At 46.8% G+C, this 26252-nt stretch overlaps 1 protein-coding gene across 1 annotated transcript; it reads right to left on the bottom strand.

Moving 5' to 3' along the window:
* Positions 1 to 9478: 9478 nt before the first annotated feature.
* Positions 9479 to 16129, bottom strand: LOC144733032 (uncharacterized). Its single transcript, XM_078614756.1, has one exon. It carries the CDS (start codon positions 15753 to 15755, stop codon positions 13539 to 13541), a length of 2217 nt encoding a protein of 738 aa, XP_078470882.1. The 5' UTR covers positions 15756 to 16129; the 3' UTR covers positions 9479 to 13538.
* Positions 16130 to 26252: the final 10123 nt, after the last annotated feature.

The raw sequence follows: 26252 nt of genomic DNA, 5'->3' as shown, positions 1-26252 counted from the left end.
GCTTCTACGACAAGAGTTACACAGCAGCTCAGTGGGGCCTTACAGCTGGTAAAATAAAAAAAACAGGTTGCTATTTTTGTCTACCTTAGCTGCAACTAATCCAAAGTTATTTCACAATATCTCATATTTCGTATAGGAGGGCTTTATCTCCAAACTGAACAAACCAGTAAAGCAGCATTGGAGGTTTACAAAAAAGATCACATCCGTCAATAACAAGGCCTTGAAATGAAATATATAAATTGATGTAAGTGATAATAATGGATGTGTAGTGTGATTCAGAGACAGAGTTTCTAGGAGACACTTTCTTTTTTAACAACTTCCACGGTCTCGTCCGCACACTCTCCACTGTATCTCAGCCTAGCCTGTACAAAACACTAGCCGTCTAACACTGACGACGCTGACTGAGATATTCAACTACTATCCTTCATAGCGCAATATCTAGTGGAGTCGTTTAGCGACGATGGAAACGAGATGACAGCAACGACGAGACGAGTCCACTCCCAGAACCAGCAGCCTCGAGCCCCTGCTCTCGGCTCCTTTTATGCTCCCAGCGCAGCCTGGCTCCGCCCTGACCGCGCCTGCCTTCTCGAACCCGCTAGCAGGTTCCAGGGGACTCCAGACGAGGTCCTCCTTGACCCTTGCCCTAGTTCCTCCGCTCTGCCAACGCACCGTGCATACGCTCACCGGCGTGCGTAGTCTGTCTACGACAGTTGCCGCTGCTGTCCACCAGCCGGCGTTACTACACTACATATGTATGGTGTGTGGAACTTCTTTACACTACCATACGTAGCCAACCGTGCTCATCTGTAGGTCTCTATGGGTCTGCGTGTCTGTGTGTCTCTGTGTATGAATGGTATGTTGAACTTCTTTGGCACCTTACATAGCAAACCATGCTAATTGGAGGTGCTATGAAGAAGGGACACTGCCCAAAACGTCGTCTATGATATTTTGGTGCCACTGTGGCTAGAAGATGTTATCTCCCTCGTCTTGTATACAGGAGGTCGTGGTCTTCTTGGTTCTTTCGGTAAAGTCACGTCGAAGGGAAGTAATACAATAATAAAAATAAAACATAATAAAATTATTCTCACGACGTTTAGGCCACAACGCAAGCAGCCATCCTCAGGTGAGAACCAGGTTTGTCGGGGAGACGCTGTCTCTATTTTATTATGTTTTATTTGTATTATTTTATTATTTCCATTCTACGTGACTTTACCGAAAGAACCAAGAAGATGAATCCCTGCAGTCACGAAAGCTTTAAATCGAAGGATGTCGTGGGTTCAACCCTGACATTGACCATGCCTGCTGCTGTATATTTGGAGTCTGCATATCTCTCCCTCTCTCTATCTCTCATCATCACGGTGGCTAGATGTTAACTACCTCGGCTAGTATGGAGGAGGTCATGGTTTCGATCCCGACCCCCTAACGATGCCTGCTGCTGTATATTTGGAGTTTGCGGTGTGGCGAGATGTTAACTACCTCGCCTGGTATACAGGAAGTTGTGGGTTCGATGCCGACCCCTGAAAATGCATGCTGCTGTATATTTGGAGTTTGCATCTCTTCTCTCCCTCTCTCTCCCCGTGGTCGCGTGAAATTTTCTCCGAGTCCTCCGGTTTTTCTCCTCCACATTTATTTATCTTCATCGCGCATTTAGATTAACACGTAGTAGTAGTAGTACTTGGCTTTCGCGACCAATATTACCCACAATAGAGGTTTTTTGGATCAGAGCGTGCAAATACGAATGTGGCGTTAAACCCGCCACCACCCGACACAGCCAACCTGTCAGGGTTCGTTCAAAACGTGGCCAATTCATTACGAGTACAGCACTTACCGATTGTGTGTTGGTGGAGTAAACCCACTGCAACATTTACAATTTGAGTACCGTGACATTTCGCCGGTAATTTCAACAACCACAAAAACAACAACAACCAGCATTGTCAGGCGACAGCCGCAGAGTTGTCGAGAATTCCTCCTGTTTCAGCCTCATCAAATCTGGCTGTCGCCTGTTGAAGCTGGTTGTCATTGCTGGCGAAACGTCGTCCTCACGTTGTAAATGTTGCGGATTTGCTCTCCAACACAGTGGTGTGCGTCTCATCACAGGAAGAGAGAGAGTCTGCGTCTCTGTGATGAGATGTTAACTACCTCGCCTGGTCTACATGTGGTCTTGGGTTCGATCATGACCCTGACGATGCCTGCTGCTGTATATTTGGAGTTTTCGTTTCTCTCTGTCTCTCCCCCCGTGGTCGTGTGGATTTTTCTTACGGATCCTAAATGGGTTTTCCCCTCCACATTTAGAATCAACATCACCACGCGTTTAGAATGATTTCGCTGCTGCTAAAAAATATCCACGTGATGATATCAGCCACTTGGCTGAGCTGCCTTCATTTGTGATGGCCAGGTCGCTTCTACGAAAAGAGTTACACAGCAGCTCAGTGGGGCCTTACAGCTGGTAAAATAAAAAAAACAGGTTGCTATTTTTGTCTACCTTAGCTGCAACTAATCCAAAGTTATTTCACAATATCTCATATTTCGTATAGGAGGGCTTTATCTCCAAACTGAACAAACCAGTAAAGCAGCATTGGAGGTTTACAAAAAAAATCACATCCGGTAATAACAAGGCCTTGAAATGAAATATATAAATTGATGTAAGTGATAATAATGGATGTGTAGTGTGATTCAGAGACAGAGTTTCTAGGAGACACTTTCTTTTTTAACAACTTCCACGGTCTCGTCCGCACACTCTCCACTGTATCTCAGCCTAGCCTGTACAAAACACTAGCCGTCTAACACTGACGACGCTGACTGAGATATTCAACTACTATCCTTCATAGCGCAATATCTAGTGGAGTCGTTTAGCGACGATGGAAACGAGATGACAGCAACGACGAGACGAGTCCACTCCCAGAACCAGCAGCCTCGAGCCCCTGCTCTCGGCTCCTTTTATGCTCCCAGCGCAGCCTGGCTCCGCCCTGACCGCGCCTGCCTTCTCGAACCCGCTAGCAGGTTCCAGGGGACTCCAGACGAGGTCCTCCTTGACCTTTGCCCTAGTTCCTCCGCTCTGCCAACGCACTGTGCTCACGCTCACCGGCGTGCGTAGTCTGTCCACGACAGTTGCCGCTGCTGTCCACCAGCCGGCGTTACTACAGTACATACGCATGGTGTGTGGAACTTCTTTACACTACCATACGTAGCCAACCGTGCTCATCTGTAGGTCTCTATGGGTCTGCGTGTCTGTGTGTCTCTGTGTATGAATGGTATGTTGAACTTCTTTGGCACCTTGCATAGCCAACCATGCTAATTGGAGGTGCTATGAAGAAGGGACACTGCCAAAAACGTCGTCTACGATATTTTGGTGCCACGGTAGCTAGAAGATGTTATCTCCCTCGTCTTGTATACAGGAGGTCGTGGGTTCAACCCTGACATTGGCCATGCCTGCTGCTGTATATTTGGAGTCTGCATCTCTCTCCCTCTGTCTGTCTCTCATCATCATCACGGCGGCTAGATGTTAACTACCTCGGTTGGTATAGAGGAGGTCATGGATTCGATCCCGACCCCCTGACGATGCCTGCTGCTGTATATTTGGAGTTTGCGGTGTGGCGAGATGTTAACTCCCTCACCTGATATACAGGAAGTTGTGGGTTCGATGCCGGCCCCTGAAAATGCATGCTGCTGTATATTTGGAGTTTGCGGTGTGGCGAGATGTTAACTACCTCACTTGGTTTACAGGAAGTTGTGGGTTCGATGCCGATCCCAGAAAATACCTGCTGCTGTATATTTGGAGTTTGCGGTGTGGCGAGATGTTAACTACCTCGCCTGGTATACAGGAAGTTGTGGGTTCGATGCCGACCCCTGAAAATGCATGCTGCTGTATATTTGGAGTTTGCGGTGTGGCGAGATGTTAACTACCTCGCCTGGTATACAGGAAGTTGTGGGTTCGATGCCGACCCCTGAAAATGCATGCTGCTGTTTATTTGGAGTTTGCGTCTCTTCTCTCTCTCTCTCTCTCCCTGTGGTCGCGTGAATTCTTCTCCGAGTCCTCTGGGTTTTCTCCTCCACATTTAAAAATCAACATCGCGCATTTATCTTCTTGGTTCTTTCGGTAAAGTCGCGTAGAAGGGAAATAATAAAATAATAAAAATAAAACATAATAAAATAATTCTCACGACGTTTCGTCCTCAGGTGAAGAACAGGTCTGTCGGAAAGACAGCGTCTCAATGAAACACCACCAGGCTTGGGGAGTACATTCCACAAGTAATGACTAATCCTATATCTGCATTTCCCATAAATATGCTAAATTCCTCTTGATATGCAAATTCTTTTGTCAAGGCGCTCTTCCCCCTCCAACCCAGCTTAAATATACGCTCCAAGCCTGGTGGTGTTTCATTCAGACGCTGTCTTTCCGACAGACCTGTTCTTCACCTGAGGACGGCTGCTTGCGTTGTGGCCGAAACGTCGTGAGAATTATTTTATTATGTTTTATTTTTATTATTTTGTTATTTCCCTTCTACGTGACTTTACCGAAAGAACCAAGAAGATGAATCCCTGCAGTCACGAAAGCTTGAAATCGAAATCGCGCATTTAGTTTAACACGTAGTAGTACTTGGTTTTTCCGACCAATATTACCCATGAGAGAGTTTTTTTATCAGATCGTGCAAATACGAATGTGTCATTAAACCCGCCACCACCAGACATAGCCAACCTGTCAGGGTTCGTTACAAAACTTGGCCAATTCATTACTATTTCGATTTAAAGCTTTCGTGACTGCATGGATTAATCTTCTTGGTTCTTTCGGTAAAGTCACGTGGTCGCGTGGATCTTTCTCCAGGTCCTCCGTTTTTTCCCCTCCACATTTAGAATCAAGGTCACAAATTTAGAGAGTATTTGAATTTCCACGTGATGATGATGATGATGATTATATCAGCCACTTCGTTGAGCTATCAATTGTTATAGCCAGGTCGCGTCTGCAAAAGAGCTACATAGATCAGTAGATCCTTACCTGGTGAAAACAAATAGCGGTAATACATCACACAAATCCTTCCGATGATAGGAAGACACTGGAGCTATGTACTTTTAAATCTAGATTGAAAACGAATTTCTTTGGAACAGATTATTGTGTTTAGTTTGTTGTCCTTCCCCCGCACATCCGATTCACACGGTTGGTTACATACGGTGCAAAATAATTTCAACATACACACACACACAGAGACCCACAGACACCCATAGACCCATAGAGATCCACAGAGACCCAAATATTAGCACGGTTGGCTATGGACGGTGCGAAAGAAGTTCAACACACATATGTAAAATAAACAAAGATCCACCGTGCAGCCTTAACAGACTGCTGGGGTAAGTGATGTTCGCGAGCAGCAGCGCCAATGAAGGCCGGCACGCCACACCAGGGGGTAGGTGGCCAGCACCACACCCGGCCGCCTTTGTCTCCTCAGTGGCGATGTTTACTACACACCGCACACCAGTTTCTAATTTGAGGCTGAGTCGATCTAGGGGAAACCCATGACCGGTTCAGATAACACTGCGTAACACATTTTTTTGTTCCTGGCTAGTAAGTGTTATTTCCTAATTGCTTATGCCTCAAAAGTACAGAAAATTTATATTATTCCACACAAACTTTGCTTTTGTGACCAGGACAGTGATACTTAGAGATTTCCTATTTTCCAGAACATTACAGATATATTCAGTGCTGAGTAAACTTGAAGTAACTTCTAGAACATTCTAGAAATGTCCAGTAATATAAATAGTAGTATAAATACAGGGGCCTTAAGCCCACCAGTTCAGTTTAATCCCAACTGCCTTAGTGGATATATATCTGCATTTTTCTGAGATGGCATCCAGAGGCTGCAAGCATCCGGCAGACGAATTTTGCTATGTCTGCGGCCAATTTAGTTCAAAGTTCAAAGTTAATTTATTAGGTATAGCCCTGTGAGCCATTCGGCTCTTGAATCGGGTGCAACCGCAACAAACAAAAAAACATGAACAAGAAAACATCTTAAAGTGACTATGTGCAAACAGAAAATCCAAGAAAAGACAGCAAAATATTGCAGAAAAATCACCGTACACCAACCCTGTGCAAATATCCCAGTGGGATGCAAGTCAAACAACAACAACCACAAGACAACTTAGATTAAGGCCATCAGTCTAACTCTGTACTACAACAAACAAACATGGCCAAACCAAAAAACTTTTCGAAAATCACCAAAATAATACAATAAAAGCAATGAAACAGTGGTCATATGAACTGTGACCGAATTTTCACAATAAACGACGTAAACAACATGTACTACCAAACTCTGCAGCCATAGCTGGCTGCATGAGTCACTCCACAACAGTAGGAGCATCAGTCGGAGTATCAACATTTTTCAATGCACCTTTAAGATCAGCACACTAAATAAAAACACAGATCATACTTTGCATACTTTGCATACTTTGCAGCGATCATCCGGAGCGAAACATTGTATTTTAGGCCAATAAATTGCAGTGGCAGCTAGGGGTGTACAACTCCTCTAGAGCAGTTTTGAGTGAAGATCTCATAGGTAGTGATTCAAGTTGCAGTTTATTGGCAATAGCATTCCAGACCCTGGGGGCATCAATAGCAAAGGCCCTTCTTCCAGTATTTGTACGCAATAGGGAATGTGAAGCTGGTAAATGAGCGAAGACCTTAGGTCACATTTGTTCTTTGAAACAGAGAGGAGATCCAGCAGGTAATCTGCGGGTTTTTTTGTAAGTACATCATGAATAAATAAGATATGATGCACAAGCCGTCGAACATTGAGAGATGTTAAGTTTGACCCAATGTAGAGATCACAGTGGTGAGTCTATATGGGCAGTTCAATGCAAATCTTAAGGCCGAGTGATACATTGAGTCAAGACATGAGCGAAAACGTACTCTGTGGAAGCATCTGCTAAGATGTGTGAGGCCTAAAATGAATATTTTGGCATGCCTGTCGGGGATCAAGACAAACCCTGGGCACCTCTATTCACCTGCGAGCAATGCAAACAAAACTCTAGAAGGTAAGATGGACAATTGTTGCTCGAAATTAAGTTATAAAAAAAAATGTATTGTAAAAATGTTTTTTTATACAGTATTTGACAATTTTCAATGTTATTGAAAAAATATATCATATATGAAAAATGTTGTGAGAAGCTCTTACACATTAGTCATGGGTGAAATAAATGTAATTTTGTAGGATGGTACAGAGGGGAAAAAAATCCATGAAGTTCGCTATTCCAAGAATTTGGCGGGAACCCACTGACCACTCAAGCAACTACTACTTCTGCATGGTGGACCCTTCCAAACGTCGGACTGACAAGAATGCACCTGCTATCACGTATCTGGACCTTCCTTCATCTATCGCCAAGGTGCCACACTGCCATGAGCTCCCCATACCCACTCATCCGGAGAGAGAGCAGCCATCTTTAGAAGAGAGCAAGTCAGAGAGAGAGAAAGACGTTGTAGATCCAGATGACAATTTCACAGGTGGAGCTGAGGAGAGAAACCCATACTACCCCAAGCAAAAAGACCTCAACGACTTGATCAGAGATCTTGGTCTCACCAAGTACAATGCCGAGCTTTTGACGTCTAGGCTCAAGCAGTGGAACTTGTTAGATAAAAGTGTGCAAGTCGCAGATCAGAGGAAGCGTCAATGACCTTTTTGCAGCTTTTTCACCCGTTAACATGGGCTCTGCTTATGCCACAATGTGACCATTCTGTTCGAGGCAATTGGAATCGCCTGTAACCAAAATGAGTGGTGCCTCTTCATTGACAGCTCATCCAGGAGCCTCAAAACCGTACTGCTCCATAATGGTAACAAGTACCCATCTCTTCGCCTGGCTCACTCGGTGCACCTCAAAGAGGATTACAACAGCATCAAGACCTTGCTGGATGCCTTAAAGTATGATGAGTACGGCTGGGAGGTCATCGGAGACTTCAAAATGGTGGCATTCCTGATGGGTCTCCAAGGCGGTTTTACTAAGTTTCCCTGCTATTTTTGCCTTTGGGACAGCACGGACACCAAGGCGCACTACCACAGGCAGGACTGGCCACAACGGACCGAGTTCTGTGTGGGGAGGAACAACGTCAAGTGGGAGCCACTGGTGGACTCCCGGAAGGTGCTGATGCCACCACTGCACATCAAATTGGGCCTTATGAAACAATTTGGCAGAGCTGTAGATAAGGAGTCAGTAGCCTGCAAGCACTTTCAATACTTCTTTCCTAAGCTGTCTGAGGCAAAGGTCAAAGCCGGTGTCTTTGTCGGACAACAGATGAAGAAGATCCTGGAGTGCAATTAATTCCCAAAGAAGCTCACTTAGTCAGGAGAAAGCGGCTTGGGACAGCTTTGTCGCAGTGGTTCGTGGCTTCCTGGGCAATCACAAGGTCGAAAACTACGTGGAGCTGATTGAGACTCTGGTGAAGAACTCTGGCACAATGAGCTGTATGGTGTCCCTCAAAGTCCATATCCTTGATGCTCATCTTGATAAATTCAAGGAGAACATGTGAGCGTATTCGGAGGAGCAAGGCGAGTGCTTCCACCAAGATATACTGGACTTTGAACGCCGCTACCAAGGACAGTATAACGAGAACATGATGGGAGACTACATTTGTGGGCTGATTTGTGAAAGTTATTTACAGTATAATCGTAAATCTCGAAAAACTATTTACTTCTAAATCTTTTGTAGTCATTTTTGTATTACTTTAATATAAATACATGTTAATTATGATTCATATGTTTTTTTCTGACTTTGTGAACTAAAATACACAAATTTGCCCGTTTTCTCATTGCAAATAGGTAAATTTCATAATATCAATGTTCTGGTCACTAAAGCAAAGTTTGTGGGGAATAATAGCCATTTTCTATACTTTTTAGACATAAGCAATTACGAAATAACACTTACTACCTAGGAACAAAAATTGTGTTACATAGTGTAATCGTTGGCCGTGAGCGGGAATCGAACTCGGGTCAACGGGTTCGTAGCGCAGCGTAGCGCTTACCGCTACACTACTGCCGATGGCTCTTCTAAACAACCCATCGTGCTAAATAAAGACAAAGATAAAGCTCCCCCGTGTAGCCTTGTAACAGACTGTAGGGGCAAGTGCTATTAGCGAGCACCTACGAAGGCCGGCACAGCACATGAGGGGGTGGGTGGGTGGCCAACACCACGCCCGGCCTCTTTTGTCCTCCTAGTGGCGATGTTTACACATCGCACCAGGTACTCATTTGAGGCTGAGTCAACCTAGGAGAGGCTCATGATCGGTTAAGATAATCGTCAGTGGTGTTGGTGGCCGTGAGCGGGAATCGAACTCGGGTCGCCAGGTTCGTGGCGTAGCGTAGCGATAACCGCTACACCACCACTGATGGTTCATCTAATCAACCCATCACGCTCAGCACACAAACACCAAGTGGCTCGCCGCAAATGAGCCACGATGCCTCGCCGCCGATGTCGTCAAGGAGGATAAACTCCACTCATCCACGCAGCAGTGTCTTTTTATTACAGTATTACATGCAAATGTACAATGTCTTCTTAGTCGTGAGTTTAACAATGGCAAGACCCAACCGTGGTCCGTCCGTTGCTCACCGAGCTGCATTGCCTTCCGCTTGCCAAACGAATACAGCAGCAGCCTTGTTATCGGGGTCGCGCTCATTACACACACACAAAGTCGCTCGCCACCAAATAAACCGCAACTACTCCGCCGATCATCTCGTCAAGGAGCGTTTAAACCATCATCGCTCAAACTCCGCTCTCCCTCGCAGCGTACAGCCAACTCAGTGGCGGCATGCCGTGCAGTTGCTACATCGTCAAGGCTCGTATATTGCAACTCACTACTCTACAGGACGTCTGGGAAAAAAAAAACATTTTCAACCTGCAGGTTGTGTCCAAAATGATTTGGCACGTGGTCATGACGGGGTAACGCAAGATCCGAACCGTGTGTATCCGGTGCTCACCGACCTGCATTGGCTCCCGGTTGCCAGACAAATACAGCAGCAGCAGCAGATTTGTTATCGGGGTCGCGCTCATTACACACACAAAGTCGTCCTCGACCAAATGATCCGCAACGACCCCGCCGATGATCTCGTCAAGGTAGCGTTAAACCATCATCGCTCAAACTCCGGTCGTCATCCTCACGGCAGTAGCAGCAGCGGCTTCTGGCTGGCACGTCGCTTTTAGATGTGCGGTGCTTCTGCGGCCGTCTGGAACGCTCTTCCCTTCCAATATTAGGAAGCCCCTGGGAGCTATGGTGCACTTTTAAATCATCTACATTGACAATCTCATTCCTTTACAACTGCTGGTTGTTGTTGTGTTTAGTTTGTTGTCCTTCCCCATCGCACCTCCAATCAGCGACGGGTTGGCTATGCACGGTGCAACAGAAGTTCAACGTACGTACCTACACACATTTTCTAATGCTGACCGTGTGCGCATTTAAATGCGGTACATATGTAGAGGAGTAAAATAGGGACGTGACGTCATGTGTGCCGTTCAGTGCGATGACGTCACGTCTCCTAGAGTACTTAAGGGAGACCCCGTGACGAAAGCAGGGTCACTGTGGGAACTGGGTAGAGTAAGAAGGGTGAAGAGGAAACCAGGGGTAGAGAGGGATCGAGTAGCGAGTCTGGGGAGAAGCCGGTGGTAGCCGATAGAGGTGCTTCTCTCTCCGGTCGGTGGAGTCGGCAGAGTCCCCGATCCGACACGAGAGAGACCAGAGCTAGCCGGGCAGGGACCAGGACTCAGTGTAGGAGCCCTAGCCCCTGGGAGTTGTGTACCCTTGTGTGTTATTGTTAACCAGTAATAAACCCTTGGCGAAAGCCCATAACTTACCTCCGTCTCCGAGTGCGTCCGTGGCAGCTCCTCAACACATATGTAGTGTTCCAAATTAAGAACCGCTAGACTCACGAGCAGGGGGGGGTCTCAGGGAATGCGTTCATAAGTGGGGGATTCCTCCCGTCCACGCGGTCCTCGGTCCTATGTCAGGTGACCTAACTCCAAAAAGTAATTTTAAGAAACTTTTTTAAACATGCTTTTATGAAATGTACTAGTAATGGCAGAACTCCATGATTCCAGGAAGTGGCCCAAAGCTTGCCATAACGTTAGGGACCGTGGCCAATTACAGCCAACATCAGTTGACCGTGGACAATAACATAAAAAAGAATGTTTAAAATATATTTTTTATGATAGAATATAGTATTGTCATCAGTATGACATAAGTATACCAAGTTTGCAGTCGATACCACATTGGGAAGTAGATAAAAATTGAGTTACAAGATTTGAGGATACAACAACGACAACAACAATGACAACAACAGAGTGAGTTAAAAGAAAGCGTGTAAAAAGGCGACGCGGTGTCGAAACGACGTAAGTCGAGATCCATTCTCCCAGAGAAACGACCACACGATTTGGGGTTACGTTCCTGACCAAGGGTCCGATATGAAGCTGTTATTATTTTGTTTAAGACGGTGAACACAAAGAGCACATTGAATCAACTACCAATCGTGTATCGAGTACAATGACAGTGTTTAAAACGGTTTCTTGCGCCTTTTTTTGTTCCGTAAGGATGACGTAAATCAAACGAATCTAAAATGCACCATTGGAACCTCATTTGCCAGTAGAAAAATATGATAATTGTTTTTTACCCTTTTATCTGGCAACAAAACTGACACCTTTTTTTACAAGGAGTCATATTTGCATAGACCACAATACCTGCAGTCGGAATGCAAACAAAAAACATAACTCTGATATTTAATGTATGCACATTATACATTATCAGAGTTGTGTTTTTTGTTTGCATTCCGGAATGCAAAAAAAAACATAACTCTGATAATTAATGTATGCACATTATACATTATCAGAGTTATGTTTTTTGTTTGCATTCCGACTGCAGGTATTGTGGTCTATGCAAACATGAATCCTTGTAAAAAAAGATGTCAGTTTTGTTGCCAGATAGAAGGGTAAAAAAAACAATTATTAAATCTAAAATGCTTGAGAATCGCTAAAAATTCACGGAGGTTGAGCAACGGAGCGTGTCGGACGGCAGACTGACTGGGCCAAGGAACTTCACGTTTAAATAAGGGTCGGCTTCATTACCCTTAATAGATGTATTTTTTGGGTTATATCGCGTAAATATATAAATGTGTCATTAAAACCTGCCACCACCTGACACAGCCAACTAGTAAGGGTTGTCACGTAAACAGAACATGCCAATTAGTCACTAGTACAGCACGCTGGTGTGTTGGAGAGCCAAGCCACAACATTTACAATCTGAGTACGATATATATTCATGCGATCTAACCTAAAACAACCTCTATTATGGATGATATTGGTCGCGAAAGAGAAAAATCCACGCAGTGACCACCACAGGGGAGAGAGATTCGCAGACTCCAAATATACAGCAGCAGCAGATATGGCCAGGGTCGGGATCGAACCCACGACGTCCTGTATCCAAAGCGAGGTGGTTACCATCTCCATAGGCACCATGGCGCCCCCATCTGGTTCAAGCCAATTGCCTGACTGCTACTGACGATGAAACTAAACTATAAACTAGTTTTATTTTATTTACTTTATCAGGTTAAGACCCCACTGAGCTGTTATGAAAACATTTCAGCTCGCGGCCTGACCACAAAGGATAGTCCAATTAATATCCTATAATAATATGAATATTCTAAATTTATATTAATATCCTATAATATTAATATCCTCTAGTGGGTATTAATATCTTATATTAATATCCCATATTGAGATTAATATCCTGTAATATTATCCTATATTCTTATATAAATTTATATTAATATCCTATACCATCCTATATGAATATCCGATAGTAATAATCCTATATTATTTATTTATTTTACGAATAAAGTAGAATCGATAGAATTCGCTCCATTGAATCCAAAACGAAAAATCGATTTCGATATTTCACTGAAAGAATCTAAAAGTCGGATTCGGTCGATTGAATCCAACCTAACGGGAAGAATCGATTTCGATAAATATTGTTCGGAGTCCGGAATCGCTAAACTTAACTTTGCAGAGGAAACAATTCCTCGATTATATCTTTGAATCTGTAGGGGAAATCGCCACAGAAACTTTCAGAAGAATCGATGCCTCAATAAACTCTTGGGAATCGGTTGGAAGTAATCGCCACCCTCAAACTTAACAGAGGATTGGAATCCTCGATTACATCGTTACAAATCCTTGTCGTTTAAATTGTGTAAATATATTTAAAGCGATGTATTTACCCTTCCTATTGCTTTGTACTCCTATCGCTGTTGTTTGTGTCTGGTATTGTTTGTTCTTGTAACGTTCTGGCCCCGTGTGCCTTCTACTGGAACATCTCTAAACAAAGAGCTTTACAGCGTTTCAGATTTCCCACTCCTACCACAGTATAAATTATGACTTGTCCTGACAGTCTGTTAACAGAATAGGTTTAGATAATTTTGGCAGCTCTACATTCCTACAGTGGTGGTGGCGATGATGATATCAGCCATTCGGTTGAGCTGCTATCATTTCGGCTTGCCTGCCGGACCGATCTCAGTGGCCGGCTACACCATCGCGTCAACGGCGGAACGCTTTCGTTTCGTCGCACGAGTGGGGCCTCCTTCAGGCAATGCATGGTCGTCGATCTGCGAGCTGATCTCGCTCGGGACAGCCGGATAGTACGGCAGGTGTTCGGGTGGAATCGAGAAGTACTTCTTCGATAGGGAGGCCAGCTTCTTATTTGATAGGCTGCTGACAGGAGCCGTCGGCAATCGGATCGACTCAAACGTCCCCTCCTCGATCGTGTTGACGTTGGTGCCAAAAAGATCCTGTAGAATGGATCGCCGAACGAGATCGATGTTCTCCGGCACGATCAGCGGGACGCAGGTGACCTCGTTGTCCGGAGTCGAACTCAGGTGTCTCATGCTGAGCACTCCTTCATCGACCTCAAAGAAGTAGTTGGAAGTGTATCGGGGCGGCATAGACTTGAAGTGCTTCTTCAAAAGACTCTCCCAGCCCGTGTAAAAAGGGCGTTGGGCATCCTGATGATCGATGAACGTCGCCTCGACACTGTTGATCAGGTTGACAGTATCGACGATATCCGACGGCGTGTAGAAGTTCTTGCCCTTCATCGAATTGCGACACCATGTAACAACTCGATCGGCTTGGTTGTGCGAGTGCCCCGGCATGAGGTACAACAGAACGACTTTGCGGTAGAACAAGAGCGACAGCAGCGCAAAGAACATTAACACGACTTGAGACTTGTTCTGGCCAACACAGTTGTCCAGAATCACCACCAGGGTCTTGGGCATCGCCCCCGGGTTCTTGGCGAGCAGCCGCATGTGGTACACGAAGCGGAGACTACACAATGCGTCCGCATCCTTTCTTTGGGCGCGCTCATCGTAGAAGATCACATTGTTGATGCCGCTCGTGATATCCGCCAGCACGAAATTCTGCAACATCAGGTTTGAATTAAAGTAATCGGCGGATGGCCGCATGTGACCATAGTGTGGCATGGCGAAGCTACCGCCAAATTCCTCAATCTGAATCTGAATCGTCGGCAGGTGACTCGATTCGTGAGCAGAATCGACAACGTCGGGTTCGGCGTCGTCGTAGTGGTCCAGAATTATGGTGACGGGGATGTTCTGATCAGGAGCGTGCTGCTTTATGTACTCCTTGACGAAAGTGGACACCGTCCGGCGCTGGTCGATGGCCGCATCGAGATGCAAATTCTTCTCCTCCAGTAGGCGCTTGCGCTCATCTGCTGGAAGATCCTCGCACGCGAGCCGGACGTCGAGGCGAACGCAGCAGTCGCAGACGTCTTCCGTGGTGCGCGTCAAGCGCAGTCCGGGATAGAACATGTGAACGTATTGAATCCATCGCGAATATGACACGACTCGACACCCCTTGACTGCATCCAAATTGGCCTTGTATCGGCGATAAAGCTTGGTCCAGGTGATGTTGGGCTCAACAAAGTACTGTCGAGGCCGACGATGAGAGCAGGGAAAGTCATCCTCGACCTCCCACGTGTAGGCATTCTCCTTGATGGCGTCAAGATCATCATCAGCAAGGGCGTGATGTGGAACTTTTGGCGGGCGTCGCGTATGCAGCGTTTCGATGCCATTCTCGAGGACTTTCCGCAATCGATGGATCCTGGAACCGCCGACCGGGATGATTGCACGAATCACGCTCTCCGACAGGCCCTGCTGAAGCATCTGCAAGACAATCCTCTCCGACTGTTGCCATTCAGATCCGTTCCGGTCGGTCTCCATTAACTGCCAATCGTCCCGAATTTTGCGAACAGCGTCATCACCGAGAATGCTGATGGCGCGGGCCATTGCAGTGTCCTTGCGATTGCAACGTTCACGAACTTGACGAAGCGGGATGGTTTGCTGCGATCCACCACTGCCGCCCGCCCGACGACTGCTTTCGCTGCCAAACAGAGTTGACAATTGTGAGGACGAAAGTGCTGTCACGCGAGACGACGCAGCAGGTGATGGCGCTGTCGCCGGCACCGATGATGTCTGGCACGAGGCCGTAGCCGTCGACGTCGACGCTGGGAACGTGCCATTGGAAAGGCTCACGTACTCAATGATGCGCTCCCTCCACCGACTCGCGACGAAATTGCTGCCGAATGTTTTCCGGAAGTCCTCGAGAATGGCCAGCGATTCGCCAAAGGTGGACGCGGGCAGGGATTGCCAATGATCCTGCCCATACCCGAGCATGGAGTGCATTCGCTTGTTCAGCTCTGCTGCCCTTTTGTTCTCGCTGCGCTTGGACATGATGGCAGAATGGTCGACGCCGGGTGGGTCGCGGTGTTTATGTACACGGTGGGACGGAGTCGCCAAAAATAAATAAATTACGATTTTGACTTACGTTCGTTCAGGATCCCCGGGGGTCCCGCCATGAGGTTCAAATGTCCACGTGATGATGATGATACCAGCCTCTTGGTTGACCTGCCATCATTGTGGTGATGGCAGGTCGCTTTGTCTGAAACACAGAGCTACACAGCAGCTCAGTGAGGGGACCTTACACCTGGAGAAATAATAAAAGTGGTTTAGAGTTTACGGCAAAAGAGCTTCACAGCTCATCGGATTGCTCCTGCTGTCTATCAAAATCGAGATTCTGATCGCCTGAGGATTTCGATTCCCGAAAGCTTCCGATTCCCGGAATATTGATTCTGAATCGATTCTGCCTGCACTTAATAGCAAGAATCGCTCAAAACCTTCACGAAAAAATGAATCGATTCCTGGAATCGATTCGTGTTTGGAGGATAGGGGACAGCGTGTTGAAGAATCGATTTTTCGTAAACAATTCAGCGGGTAGGAGAGCAAATCGTTGAGATAATGAAATCGCTTAATAGGGAGCGGAGTCGTCGTGATTGTGGATCGATTCTTAGGGGGCAGATTCGTCGAGCTAGTGAATTGATTGTTGGCTGGAGGGAGTGGAAATCCCGGGATAGGGAATCGATTCAAGGTTGTGGAATCGTCGAGGTAGCGATTCTATTCTCGGTTTGTAGGGGGGGATCGATTTAATAAAGAACGTATTCCTAGGAGCCGGAATCGTTGAAATAATTGATTCCTCGACTCCCTCCACCCCACTCCTTTCCCCTTACCTACTCCTCCTACCCCCTCCCCCACCTTCCCCACCCCTCCCCCACCCTTAACCCCTCCCCCCACCTCTCCCCTCCCCCCTCCTTATCTCTCTCTGTGCGGCCGAGCGAACGTAGGCTGCGTTGAAACCTCGCGGCATCTTCACCACCACTTTTATCACCTTCCTTGTGTTGTGTTTAAGTCTTCTATGATCATCACCACTACCATCACCACTACCATCACCACCATGACGACTACTGCCACTACCATCACCGCTACCGCCACCATCACCACCACCCAGGGCCGGATCATAGTCCCGTGAGGCCCCTCGGCACATGTCATTTTGGAGGCCCCCACACCCCTCCCTCGCTTTCCTATATTGGTGTCCTTCTTGCCTTTCTCCTCGCAAAATCGGGTCCTGGGTGTACACCCACCACTGGAGTGGAAGAATGGCAGGCGCATCTTACAGATGGCTAGATGGTCAGAGGGCAGATTAGCTCCACGGTAGGTCCTGGTATCAAGGACATGAGCTCGCATCTGTTGGTCCGTCACTATGTAGTCCAGCAGATGTTCTTGCTTGGACCCGGCATGCATCCATGATGTGTGGATATGCCGATGCCAGAAGAGTGTGTTGGTAATTACAAGCCCATGGGCTGCACAAACAACTAGCAACCTCCTACCGTTGTTATTGAGCTGATCTGGCCCATACCTTCCAATCACTCCAGACCAGGTGCCTGCATCATGACCAACTCGGGCATTGAAGTCACCCAACAAGATGACTCTGTCCTGAGTGGCCACTTTAGCCAGCACCTGTGACAGCAGGTCATAGAAGGCATCTGACTCATCGGCTTTGCCTGCATCCCTCCACGAATGTTCGTCTTCAGTGGGGGCATAAGTAACCACGACCACCACTCCTCGCTTCCGGTTGATGGGAAGGCGAGCCCAAAGTATCCTGGGGCTTACAGCTTCCCACACCTCACCGCCACACTCCCACGTCCCCTTCATTCTTTTGTTCAGAATAAGAGCCACACCCTGTTGTTTGGCAGTCTCCTGCCCCGACTAGAGGACTGTCCACCCCTCATGGTGGGAGGAGCCAGAACCGGTCCACCGGACCTCCTGAATGCCACAGAGATCCAGGCGGTACCGGTCTAGTTCCCGACAAAGAAGTGGCGTACCAAGCAAGAAAACAGGCATCTGTCTGTGGCTTTTCCTACCAAGAAATGTCTTATATACCTGCCCGACACAGAGATAATTATGTGGCTTGAAATTCAAAAGATAACTTTTGCCAAACAACCAACAAAGGTTTCTGATAAGTCAGTGAAATTACTTGATGGATACTATGCACATAGGCCACACGCCATAAAAAAAAGACCTCGTAAGAGCTGTCGACAATTTGCATGTCAACGTTAGCATTATCTACTTCCGTGGATCTTAAAACAGACGGTCTGTGTAATAAAACACTACGTCAAGCACTGCTGGTCTCCGTTTGTCTTTTATTCAAGTTCTTTCTCCGCACCCCGCTGGTCTCCTCCGCGGACCAGCGTCGTCTCGCGCGCGCCCCGCACGTGATTCCTCCTCAGCTCCTCCACTCGTCCTCACACCCCGCTGGTCCTGACAAGGGACCAGCATCTCCTCTCGCGTGCCGCGCACGCTCTTCCGTTAGCTCCTCCTCGCACGCGCTCTCCTGTCAGCTCCTTCTCGCGCGCGCTCTCCCGTCAGTCGCTCCGCTCCTCCCCGCTCCGCACACCGCTGGCCGACGGTGTGCCGAAGCCCCATCAGCCACGTGGCTGATGGCGCAGCGGCCACCCAACGTGGTCCCCCTTCTTCACTCCAACAACTGACCCTGATCCCTTCCGGGCTCCCCCCTATATCTTCTCCCCCACGTGACCCTGACTCCTCCCCTTCCGAATCGTCAGATCCGGCCTTCCCATACTGGGCTCCGCCCCCCAATACCCCGGGCCGTGTGATTGGGCCAGAGCCCAGTAGCAACCCCATTTACGCTCGCATTACATATGGAAAAAATGAATGGTTGGCTACGTATAGTGCGAAAGAAATTCAACGTACAATACATAACAGCTCCGCATAATCGAAGAAGAGAGACAACCTTGCGGGTGATGGCTCTTCTAAACAACCCATCGTGCTCAGCATACACAAGTAGCCCGCCGCTAATGAGCCACGATGCCTCGCCACCGATGTCGTCAAGGAGGATAAACTCCGCTCATCCTCACAGCAGTTTTTTTTTATTCCATGGCTACGTGCAAATGTATAGTACGTCTTCTTAGTCATGAGTTTAATAATGGTAATTGTTTTTATACATATACAAGCTTTACTACCCAGCTTCGCGCGGGACTATGGATTCACCACGCCCGCGCCGCCTTCACACACCAGTTACTTGTTCAAATAATCGTCACCGGTGTTGGCCGTGAGTGGGAATCGAACTCGGGTCACCAGGTTTGTAGCGCAGCGCGCTAACCACTACACTACCGCTCCCCCCCCCACACACAAACGCGAGCGCGTCCATAGGTACACAAACACGCGCTTGCTGCAGACACACACAACTTTCAGGGTGCGTACGGCAGTAAATGACTCAATAAACCAATGCTGCGCAAAGAACGTCTTAGACCTGCAACACATTTGTATGGCACTTTACTCGCACAGAGTTGGAGGGGGGATGCGTGACATGAGCAGGCACACTGCGTTACGCTTCCGCATGCGTGGGTCACATGACAGATGTGACGTCACAGCTCACTTGCCGTGCAAAATATATGCATTATTGCGCCCCTTCCCCCAAAAAAATACAAGTCTATTTTTATAATTTGTGCATGGTGTACAGTCTGGAAAGTACCCACATGGCAAATTTCAAGTTTGTTGCATGTCTGGAAGTACGCTAAACATTTTGAACAGACACACATATTCACAAATTTTCCTTTTACATATATAGACGAATTGTAACACATTTTTGCAAGACCCGAACCGTGGTTCGTCCGGTGCTCGCTGAGCTGCATTGCCTTCCGCTTGCCAGACGAATACAGCAGCAGCCTTGTTATCATGGTCGTGCTCATTACACACACAATGTCGCTTGTCACCAAAGGAACCGCAACTATCCCGCCGATGATCTCGTCAAGGCAGCGTTAAACCATCATCGCGTGAACTCCGCTCGCCATCCTCGCTGTAGCGGCTTCTGGCTGGCGCGTCGCTTTCAGATGTGCATCGCTTCCGCGGCCGTCTGGAACGCTCTTCCTTTCCGATGTTAGGAAGCCCCTGGGGAGCTGTGGTGCACTTATAAATCAGCTACATTGACAATCTCATTCCTTTACAACTGCTTGTTGTTGTGTTTAGTTTGTTGTCCTTCCCCATCGCACCTCCAATCAGCGACGGGTTGGCTACACACAGTTCGACAGAAGTTCAACGTACGTACGCACATTTTATAACGCTGACTGTGTGCGCGTTTAAATGCGGTACATATTTATTGTGTTCCAACTTACGAACCGCTCGACTTACGAGCAGAGGCGGGGTCTCAGGGAACATGTTCGTAAGTGGGGAACTGCCCCCATCCACGTGGCCCTCGGACCTACGTCCGTTCACGTATCTCCAACAAAGGCGACGTGGTGTCGAAACGACGTAAATCGAGACTCATTCTCCCAGAGAAACGACCACACGATGCGGAGGGGGGGGGGGGTTACGTTCCTGACCAAGGGTCCGATATGCAGCTGTTATTATTTTGTTTAAGACGGTGAATACAAAGAGCACATCGAATCATCTACCATATCGTGTATCAAGTACAATGACAGTGTTTAAAAAGGTTTGTTACGCCTTTTTTCGCGTTCCGTAACGATGAAGTAAATTAAACGAATTGAAAATGCTTGAAAATCGCTAAGAATTCATGGAGGTTGAGACTGACTGGGCCAAGGTACTTCACGCTTAAATAAGGGTCGGCTTCATTTCCCTTAAAATAGGTTTTTTGGGGGGGTGAGATCGCGTAAATATACATGTCGTTCAAACCCGCCACCACCCGACACCGCCAACTAGTAAGGGTTGTCACGTAAACAGAACATGGCCAATTCGTCACTAGTACAGCACACCGGTGTGTTGGAGAGCCAAGCCACAACATTTACAATCTGAGTACAATTTACACGATCTAACCCCAAACAAAAACTATATTATGGATTATACTGGTCGCAAAAGCCTGCTACGTGTTAAACCTTAATTACCATATCCGGCAATGAAACACAGGAGATGCATTAAGCTTATCATGGTCGTGCTCACGCGGAACGCTGCTAACCGCTACACTACCGCCCACCACAATACATAAATAAATACACACGGATACATACAGAAATAGACCAAATAGACACACGCAGATTCAGGGCATCAAGTACTGCATTAACCACACATGATACATGTGGCAAAACATGCAAACAAACGTGGCTCTAATAGGAATAATAATGTACACAAACTGATTGGCCTACTACACGGGAGACATCCGCCTCGTCTCACCACCAGTGTCAGTAGACCAGAGAATGCGAAAAGGCGACCAGTACAAGGACAATGCCAAATATCAGAGCACTCAAGTCCAGTCCGGCGCTGCCACCAACATGGTGTCGAACTCGGACACCGCCTCCCCCACCCACGTCATAAGGGAGCCGGCTCCCTTGCCTATAAACATCTGATAGCCTTGACTCTGCTGCTGCTGAGACACTGAATATCGAAACCCGGTCCTTGAATTTTAACTGGGGCAGTTCACCAGCATAAGTTGAAGCAAATTGCCAGACTGCTGCTACTGCTGATGAGACACTGAATATCGAAACCCGGCCCTTGCCTTTAAACATCTGGGGCAGTTCAGCATTGATTCCAGCAAATTGCCTGACTCTGCTACTGATGAAACTAAACTACTCAACTAGTTTTTACGTGTACCAGGTGTAAGGCCCCACTGAGTAACTGTGTGGCTCTTTTTATTACACGTTTTTTTTTATTAACTCACTCTGTCTGTTGTTGTATCGTCAAATCTTGTAACTCAATTTTTACCCACTTCCCAATGTGGTATCGACTGCAAACTTGGTATACTTATGTCATACTGATGACAATATTATATTCTATCATAAAAATAAAAAAAGTATTTTTAAACATTCATTTTTATATGGTATGTTTCGGCTTGGGTCTAATTGTCCACGCTCAACTGACGTTGGCTGTAAATCACCACGGTCCCTTACGTTATGGCAAGCTTTGCGGCCACTTCCTGGAGTCGTCGAGTTCTGCCATTACTAGTACGTTACTTTTCATTAAAGCGTGTTTAAAAAAAAGTTATTTTAATATTACTTATTTTGAAGCGACCTCGCCATCACAAGTGAAGTATTGGAAATGACGGCAGGAAACTCCTTTGACGGGAACACACTTCTTTTATTAAATCTTGACTTGAACGATACAACGCGTGGCCTCTCTTCTTCACAGTACGGTCACCATACAACGATACAACTCGTGACCTCTTCTCTCCGCTCCACACTTCTCTCGACTCCCGTAGATTCTGTGCTGCTGGCTCTCTGTGCCTCGTGTAGACTCCGCGCCTCGGCTACACTCTTCTCTCGTCTCGTGTAGACTCTGCGCCTCTGCTACACTCTTTACTCGTCTCGTGTAGACCTTACGCCTCCGCTACACTCTTCACTCGTCTCGTGTAGACTTTACACATCTGGCTACACACTCTTCAGTACCCGTCTCGTGTAGACCTTACAACTCCGGCTACACACTCTTCAGTACCTATCTCGTGTAGACCTTATACTCTCTCTGGCTACACCGTATGCATTACTCGGCTCGTGTAGACCTTACACTCTCTCTGGCTACACCGTATGCATTACTCGGCTCGTGTAGACCTTACACTCTCTCTGGCTACACCCTGTACATTACTCGGCTCGTGTAGACCTTTCTCTCTCTCTGGCTACACCTTGTACATTACTCTCCATTACTCTACATTACTCTCCCTTACTCTCCTCTCCGGGCTCTATCTCTGCACCTTCGTCTTCATTCCTAGATGGTTCCACTTCCTCCCCCTACTCCTCTGTGCATCACCTTATATATCCCTTCCTCCCGGGAGACGGAGCGGATGCGGACCTCAACGTCGGCACCGCTCCTCAGTTACCCAATCACCATGCGCTATCTCTACGATCCGTTTCCGCCCAGCGCGTGTTTCCACTCCTCGACCAATCACACCGCGCTGCCACCCGATCACTCCCTCTCAGCGCGTCACCGGCACACAGCCAATCAGCAGCACTACCCCCACCCGCGCTGACGCCTGCTCCTCCCCGTCAGCGCGCGTCACCACACACACACCCGTACATACGCGCTGGCACACGACGTATACCCCCAGCGCGTATCACCACTACACAAGTGATGGCAGCTCAACCACCTAGCTGTTATCATCATCATCACGTGGAAATGTATAGCAGCAGCCGAGTGACTCTAAACGCATGGTGATGTCGATTCTAAATGTGGAGGGAACCAAACGGGAGGACCCGGAGAAAATTCCACGCAGTGACCACCACAGGGGAAAGATGCAGACTCCAAATATACAGCAGCAGCCGACATGGTCAGGGTCCGGATGGAACCCACGACCTCCTGTAAACCAGGCGAGGGAGTTAACATCCCATCAGAGGGAGAGAGATACATAGACTCTAGAATCTAGATATACATCAGCAGCAGCAGGCATAGTCAGGGTTGGGAACGAACCCACGACCTCCTGTATCCCAGGCGAGGTGGTTAACAACTCCATAGGCACCATGGCGCCCACATCTGGTTCAAGCCAATTGTCTGACTCTGCTACTGCTGATGAAACTAAACTAGAAACTAAACTAGAAACTAGTTTTACTTATTTTACTTTATCAGGTTAAGGCCCCACTGAGCTGTTATAAAAAAAAAACATTCAGCTAACGACCTAACCACGAAGGGTAGTCTAATTAATATCTTATAATAATATGAATATTCAAAATTTATATTCTTTGTTTCTTTCGGTAAAGTCACATAGGTATAAAATAAAATAAATTAAATCACGACGTTTCGGGCGCAACACAAGCGTCCGTCATCAGCAAACCTTCCAGCTACTATCAAAGGTTTGTTCATAAAGCCATCCAGATATATAAACATAGACATAACTTCAACCGAGAAGATGGATACAAATTGAGCAATCATTGGAAGGATGTTATTAACCAGGTAAAACCTTAACTGCTCTATAGTTTGCCTTCATATCCGCATCCCCAGTTTTCTGCAGCCTCCTACTCCCAGCCCCGGCATTTTGCCGTGCTTGCAGCACCCCATTCCTCCTACCCCACACCCCCCTCTCTATCTCTCCTCCCTCCATGCTATGTGATGTCGGGTCCACACGGCTCTCTCACGAGGTTTTGACCACTCTCATGGCCGAGGTCTCAACCATAATTAATTCAAGACCCCTGATCCCCGTCTCAACCGACCCGGAGTCACCATTCATCTTGACTCCTGCTACACTTCTTACCCAGAAGACAGACGTTCTCACAGCACCTACCGAGGAGGCCAGCACTGCAGACCTCTACAGACGTCAATGGAGACAAGTGCAGAACTTCGCGAACACGTTCTGGCGTCGCTGGAAAAACGAGTACCTTGCGACACTCCAAGTGCGCAACAAGTGGCAGTCTAACAGACCAGACATCCAAGAAGGCGACCTCCTTCTACTGAAGGAAAACCAAGTCAAACGGAATGAGTGGCCAATGGGCCGCATCCTCAAGTCGATTCCAAGTGCCGATGGAAAAGTTTGAAAAGTCGAGGTTATGATTGCGAAGCAAGGTGTCGCAAGAACTTTCGTCAGGCCCACAGTCGAGACAGTACTACTTCTCTCTCGCAAAGATATGGACAAATAAGTTGACCCGTTGAAGTTGTTATACATTTGTTTAGATAGGAAATAAATCGTGGTATCTCTTAGATACCAGACGGGGAGTGTTCTGTCTCACGGCAGGAGTTTTGCCTCATGGCAAATGGGGGGGGGGGTACACAGGAATTTCCAGTTTTTTATGCTAATTTTGGTCACGTGACCAGGAAGTTGCGATTTAAGATTCCCGCTTAACCACGCGGGCGTCGGCCATTACACACATAATTCAAGATGGCGGCACACATCGCGTCCCAGTGAAGCCAGCCGCAAGTGTCCATTGTGGGACTTTAAGAAGCATTGTCTGTAAGTTCGTTTATGTTCTTATAATATTGGCAATGCTGTTATAATGTTAGAATGACCGTTATAATGATGTAAATGCCTTTATAATGCCGTTAAATTGTTATGATAAATACGAGGCCTAGTTAACAACGAAGCCTGCAACTTTCCTTATTGTGAATGTTACTTGTAATTTAATAAGTCGAGTCAAACTTGTACCCAAGTAACTATATTGCGATCCTGAGAGCAAGGATGACGAAATATCTCATCCACAATTTAGTGTTTTGTGTAATACTGTACATTTGGGGTGCAGTGTGATGAATACACGATGTGCCTTTATGTAACAGCAGCTTATGCTCTTGTATAGTTATTCAGTGGTAATGTAGGGGCCTGGTCCATCCAGGGTCTATTGTTGAGAAACATGTTATCTAAGACAATGTTCTGATGCTGTGGTGTTCATTCATTGTGTTGGTGTTTCCGGGTTATAACAGATGCTGTATCTATGCTGTTTTCTCACCAGTTTTACCTCGTTAAAATCAATAAATGACGTTTGGAGTCGGATGTTCACCCTGGCTCTGAGGGTTTATTGGACGCAAGGTTATCTACTCAGCTAGCGGTGCAACGCAGCGCACAGCGAGGCCGAGACATGCCTATGTGACTTTTACCGAAAGAACCAAAGAGTATGGATCCCTGCAGTCACGAAAACTTCAAATCTAGATTCTAAATTGATATTAATATCCTAAAACAATATTAATATCCTCTAGTGGTCATTAATATCCTATATTCCTATTAATATCCTATATTCCTATGATACTATCCAATATTAATATCCTATTTTATTAATATCCGATAGTAGTAATCATATATTATTATTTATTTCTTATGTTAAGAATATAGTGGAATCGTTAGAATTCGCTCCTTTGAATTCAAACCGAGGAATCGATTTCGATATGTCGCGGCAGGAATCTAAAAGTCAGAATCGGTCGATTTATTCCAACATAACGGGAGGAATCGATTTTGATAGATATACGGGAGTTAAAGAGTCTCGAATCGCTACCATTAACTTTATAGTGGAATCGATGTCTCGATTTATATTTGAATAGGTAGGAAGGAATCGCTACAAACTTTAGAGGAATCGATTCCTAGATTACAGCTTATGATTCGGTAGGGGGGAATCGAATTCACCATGGAAGTGGAGAAGGATGGCAAGCTACCATTCTTGGATGTTCTGTTTGAGAGAAGGTCCAATGGCTCTTTGGGACATTCTGTCTACAGGAAGGCCACCCATACAGATTCCTATCTGAAGTCTGATTCCCACCACCATCCGGCACAAAATAATTCCCTCATAAAAACACTATACCATAAGGCCCACTGCATCTCTGACGAACACCACCTGACCAGTGAATTGGAACATGTACACCTGGCCCTTAAGATGAATGGATATTCAGACCGTTCTATCCGCAAAGCTGTTTCTCCCACCATGGAGAAACAACCCCTTGAGACTCCGATCAAAACCATCACGTTGT

Source organism: Lampetra planeri, chromosome 45 (genome assembly GCF_965212315.1).
Source record: "Lampetra planeri chromosome 45, kcLamPlan1.2.h2, whole genome shotgun sequence".
Lineage (NCBI taxonomy): Eukaryota > Metazoa > Chordata > Hyperoartia > Petromyzontiformes > Petromyzontidae > Lampetra > Lampetra planeri.
Note: the sequence above shows the minus strand (reverse complement) of the source record. Positions and strands in the feature narration are given on the sequence as shown.

What these genes read in the sequence shown, in the direction of transcription:
- LOC144733032 (XM_078614756.1), bottom strand. Translation starts at nt 15,755, where the DNA reads ATGTCCAAGCGCAGCGAGAACAAAAGGGCAGCAGAGCTGAACAAGCGA.